Genomic DNA, 5,217 nt, shown 5'->3' with positions numbered 1-5,217 from the left:
CGTCCTACCCCACCTTGCCTCGCTCCCCCCAGACTGAAAGTGCCTTTAAACCAGGGAATCACGAAAATTGGTGTTTCAGCCCCCCAAAATCAGAGTACACGTACAAAGAAAACACCTCGCATCCTGCCAGGCCCCTGTCTATTGCTTTGAAAGGGGGGGGGGGGAAAGAGGGGGGTTAGGGAAACACTCCTTCATGTCCTCCAAAGACCAAAACCTCTTCTTAAAGTTGGGTCTGTCTCTACTTGCAGCTAGAAGGACTTTTTTAGGGAGGCAAAGAAAGCATCGCCCTTGCTATAAATGTGCAGGTTTTTAACCCGATGGGCTGCTGAACAAGGGAAACGTAGCTAAATGAGATATATTTCCTTAAAAAACACCCCATATATTCCCTTAAAAAACACCCTGTTGAGAAGATAGCACCCAAGCGACAAAGCGCATCTTTCCAGTTATCCCAGGGAAGGGGAGATGCAACTCGCTCAGACTCCAACAGGCTGTTATCACCGGGGGGCACAAAACAGGGCATTTTTTCCACCTATTTCCCTACGTTTTCATCGATAAAAGCAGCAAAACAGTGTACCCACTCCATCAGCAGAACTGTCGCGAAGGAACATCTCTCTTTTTTTTAAGAGGAAGAATGTAATTTTAAGATAGTGCAGAGAAAAGCTGTGAATCCAGAGAGAAGGGGAAAGAAAATTCTCCAAAAGGCTCAGTTTACGTGAAAGGAAAGTCAGATTTTCTTCCATGGGCGGGTTTTCTAGGGTGGGGGATGCACTTTCCTTCTCCTTGTGACATTCTGGCGTTGAGGACAACACCATCGCCTGCATCAAAGCCTCGTATGTACATACGAGGAACATAATGTGATACACAGACCTCATATATTATATAGATATATACCATATACACCGGATATATACACAGTCTTTGTCTCTCGCCTCTTCCTAGAGATCCCCATTAGACCTGGAGATGCTGATTGAGCGTATAGGTCCCCATTAAGCCTGGAGATACTGATTAAGCCTAGAGATATTCATCAGCCGCAAGCCTTCAATTTAGACTGAGAAAACCACATCTTGGGTCACACCGTGCACTGAAAAAAGCACCTTCCACCAGGATGAGGGGTCTGTCCCTTAGGACAACACCCTCCATCCCTTTTTTTTTTGTGTCACTCCCTCCCCATTTCTTTATTTTTGCCATTTTCCCCTCTCGCTTTCCCACTAAACCGGCCCTAAACCCTACGTGCCAGCCCAGGAGGAGCTCCAGGATCTTCCCTTATCCCCCTCAAACCCGGTCTCGCCGTCAACCGAAGCCGGGATGGGGGGTGGAAAGTAGTGGGGGAAAGGAACCGGCGGCCCCCGACGGTGCCCGGCGCTGCACGGAAACCCTACCTGTGCTGTTGGCAAAGGCAAAGCGGGTTAAGTCGGGCTCAAAACCTCCCCTTCAGCCCACCGGGCATCTCTGGAAGTCGTCCGTCCCCCCGCGGTCCCGGCGGAGAAGATGCATTATTATTATTAATATTATTATTTTCCTCGCTGTCGGGTTTCGTATTTTAAGGGAAACTAGTAAATTATTAATATTATTTCTTTATTCATTGATTTCTGGGTAGGGAGGGGGATTAAGAGTGATCAGATAAAGTCCCGGGAGTTCGGGTGAATGCTAGAGAGTCTATGTGGGAGTTGTTTTGGGTTTAGTTGGATTTTTTTTTCCCTTTTCTTTTAGTTTTCTATTTTTATATATTTTTTTCTTTTTTTTAATTTTAATACCCGACACGGACGTTTTTTAAACTTTAAAAGAAAGAAAGAGCTTGCTCTCTCAGGAGGAGTCTTTTCTTTTTCATACGCCGGTTCTGGAACCAGATCTTCACCTGCTGGTCGCTCAGGTTTAATCGGTCTGAGAGCTCCCTCCTTCTTTGGCGAGTAATGAATTCATTGACCATAAACTCCCCTTCCAGCTCTGCCAGCTGCAGCTTGGAATAGGGTTTTCGCTTTTTCCGGGACCGTGTGTGCATCGGGTACCAAGGAGCACCTGGCAAATGGGGAGCGAGAGTTTAGCACTTGGCAAGGAAACCCCATCCCAAACCTTCTCGTAAAGAAAAAAAGGGGGGGGGGGACCCCAGCACCCCTTTTTCTGCACCTCTCTATTAGCCCCGCTCTTCCCAAGGTCCCTCGCTGTGCCTGGGGATGCTCCCAGACGCCTCCCAGGCCCACGGGTGATGTACAGGAGGCAGAGGAAAGGAAAAGGGGGGAGCCTTATAACCGGGACATGCAGCAAAGGATGGCCAGAGAGCGGGAGATATGCCTGGGGCCCCCCAGGAAGGGCTCCAAAGCAGCAAGTAGAAACCTCCACCCGAATGCCAACTTGGAAGGCTGTGTTTTCCTACGGTTTTTAAGCACCCCCTCCCCTTTTTCCCCCTTCCCTTGGAAAGACACACCTCTGCGATGTCCCCCAAAGGCGCCCGGACGTTCCGCCAGCCCTCCGCGCTGCGCAGGGATGCGCAACTACTACCCTGCTCTGCGTCTCTCTCCCTCTTTCTTTTTTAATGGGATATTTACATGTTTATAGCCTTTTCTTTTAAAAGAAGCACCACCTAATAAAACATTAGGGATTTCGGTGCTACCCCTAGTGGTCTCAGCACACATAGACACGCCGCTTCCCACCGCTGAGCCCATGAATTACACCCCGGAGGAGCCCCAAGCCGGCAAGTTTCCAAGCCAAAAAAAAAACCCACCCCAACACAACCAGCTCCAGCCCCGAGGTCCTCCTTCCCGGGTCTTACCACCGTTGCCTAAAGTGCTGCCTTGGTTCAGGGGGGACACCAAACCCCCCGCTTCTCCGGTCGTGCCTTTATTCCCTTCATTGAGCAAAGAAGAGCTGGAGTCTGACTCCAAGGACTGGCAGGAAGGAGGGTCGTGAGGCACCGCCTCGCTGCTCGGATAGTCATATTTGCTGAAATTGCCCCCCATGCCTGTGGGGAGGCTGGATTCGAGGGGCAGCAAGGCACTGTCCCTGCCCCTCTCCTCCCTCTTGAGCCCGCTGGGTTCGGAGCAGGTTTCCCGGTAATAACATTTGCTTTCCTCCACCCGGGCGAGGTCGCAGGCTCTACCGAAGGAAGGGTTAATGGAGACGGGGCTGCTCAGGTAGGGTTGAGGGTACCCGTTGCAGGGTTCCGAGGATGCCCAGGGCAAGGAGCAGACGTTATCCCGTCGGGGGTAGGAGAGGGAAGGCAAACCGGGCAGCTGCCCTCCGGAGGCCCGGAAATTAGGGAAGTAGAAGGTGTCTCCTGTGTGGATGTTCACCAGAGGTCCCACAAAGCCGGGATTAAGGAGGTTGTGCTCGCCCATTTCCGCGGGCCTGACCGAAAGCTTCTACTTTATTGCTATCTGACATTAAACATAGTTAAACCGACGGCTCGGCCTCATTGGTCCGGGGGGGTCACGTGAGCCCCAAATTGCGCTGGGAGGTGGGGGGGGCCTCCCCTCCCCTGGCAGCCGAGACAAAACACAACAGCAAGTTCCGCCTTTTTTACGCCTTTTCTTCCCCCCCGAATCCCGTCCTCCTTCCCCCCCCCCCCCCCCCCAAATCATAAAAAAAATCCCATAAAGCATTTTATTAAAAAAAAGAAAAAAAGCCCCAACTGCTCCCAGCGCTGGCTTAAGAAGCGCGGAGCTCCCTAGAATGTCATATTTAGCATAAAATAATCGATAGGAGAGGATTTTACCCCAAAACCGCTGAGCGTCCCTCCCCCGGCAACACTTGGGACCCCTCCACCATCTGCAAAAGCGAGGCTGATTCTCATTAATTAGCTCCTTTATTAACTAAAACAGTTCGAATTTACAATATCTCCCCAATAAATTACTATTAGATATTGTGTCATATAAAGTTTACGGGCTTTTTAAGGAGACGAATGATGGTGCCCGCAACAGGCTCATATTTACGCGTGGTGGGATGGCAGAGTTGGAGGCTATTTGCGACCTTTCCTACTCCTTTTTATTATTATTATTATTATCATTTTCCCCAGCTCCTCTCGGACTAGGCGGCTTTGTCGTGGGCTGGGGAAATGCAGCCTCTTCCCAAGCTTTTGCCACACTCTCTCAAGAAGAGATGGAAGATTTTTTAACAATCCTCAATTGCTTTTATTAATGACCTGTGTCGAATAAAGCATCCAGAAGAACACGACTGTATATAGACTTAATTTATCCGGTATATATCCCATATGCACCAGGGCGCACACACGTATAGAGTTAAGTGTTTCCATCTATATTTTGAATTCTTCTTTTTGCTTTGTTTCTGAGAAAGAATTATAGTCCTGCCCCCCATTTCTTTGGTCCTCACCCATGGAAACAGAGGTACACACACACACACATACACACGCGGAGCTGGTTCTTCGCCACCTTATAGCAATATATTCTGCCCTCGTAACACTACGGAGCTCTTCCTCCCTCCCACCCATCGTCTTCTCCTGGTCATACTGAAAAGAGCTGCTGTAAAGGAATACAGGGGGGGGGGGGGAATAATGAACAAAAATCAATATTGGCTTCTTTCCGTCCAAAATAAAGACGTCGGAGGAAGGAAAAAAATACTACTACTGGAAAAGGTGCATCGCATGGAAACCGAGAACACGCAAAGGCGTTTGAGGGTGGTTCGTCTTCGATTTTTTTCTGGGGTGTTTTTTTTTTTTCCTCTTATTTTTTTTCCTTGCTCCTCCTCCCCCCCCTTTTTCTTTATTTTTTTTAAAAACAATTCCCCCCCCCCCCCCCCCGCTTTCCCGTTGCTGGATTTTTGCATGGCTTTGCATTCCTCCCTGCCTTGAGCAACTCCCAAGCGCTCCCCTTGCCAGGTTGACTCTGCAAAGTACCGTAAATATTCCTGTAGAGGTAAAACCGCTGCGCAGGGGCGGAAGCGCTCCGCGAAGGCTGAGAAGGGCGAGTGTAGCCTCGTCTCCCCAACTGCTGCCTTGCCGGTAGCCTCCCTCCCCAATATTTGATATATTTCTCAAGCATAAAATCATTTTGGGGCTTCAGCTCCCCCCCCCTCCTCCCAGCCCTGCAAGAAAAATCAGGTGCCAGTAAAATAACTCCTTGAGGTGCTTTGTTTTGTCTTCCATGGACAGCTCCTGAAGGTGGAAACCCTCTTTTCCCTCTTTCCTATATCCCTTTTTTCTCCCTGGCACATGGATATGCTGCATACATACCTTGCAGAGATATGTGCATACCTTCCTACACGCTT

The 5,217-nt window shown here is 49.6% G+C and overlaps 1 protein-coding gene across 1 annotated transcript; it reads right to left on the bottom strand.

Moving 5' to 3' along the window:
- Positions 1-1,699: 1,699 nt before the first annotated feature.
- Positions 1,700-3,335, bottom strand: HOXC12 (homeobox C12). Its single transcript, XM_062628376.1, has 2 exons — positions 2,768-3,335; positions 1,700-2,016 (listed from the first exon to the last, which is right to left on the bottom strand). The coding sequence occupies exons 1-2, from the start codon at positions 3,330-3,332 to the stop codon at positions 1,778-1,780; spliced, it is 804 nt and encodes a 267-aa protein (XP_062484360.1). The 5' UTR covers positions 3,333-3,335; the 3' UTR covers positions 1,700-1,777.
- Positions 3,336-5,217: the final 1,882 nt, after the last annotated feature.

The sequence above is a fragment of the Pezoporus occidentalis genome, unplaced genomic scaffold, assembly GCF_034315485.1.
Source record: "Pezoporus occidentalis ecotype Australia unplaced genomic scaffold, CSIRO_AGI_Poc_V1 ctg314, whole genome shotgun sequence".
NCBI lineage: Eukaryota > Metazoa > Chordata > Aves > Psittaciformes > Psittacidae > Pezoporus > Pezoporus occidentalis.
The sequence above is the reverse complement of the archived record's forward strand: the minus strand, read 5'-3'. Positions and strand labels throughout refer to the sequence as shown.

Bases quoted from the DNA above. Each gene is read 5' to 3' on its own strand.
- HOXC12 (XM_062628376.1), bottom strand. From the start codon at position 3,332: ATGGGCGAGCACAACCTCCTTAATCCCGGCTTTGTGGGACCTCTGGTG. The intron at 2,017-2,767 runs GTAAGACCCGGG...CCCATTTGCCAG, and splicing joins CAGCACTTTAGGCAACGGTG to GTGCTCCTTGGTACCCGATG.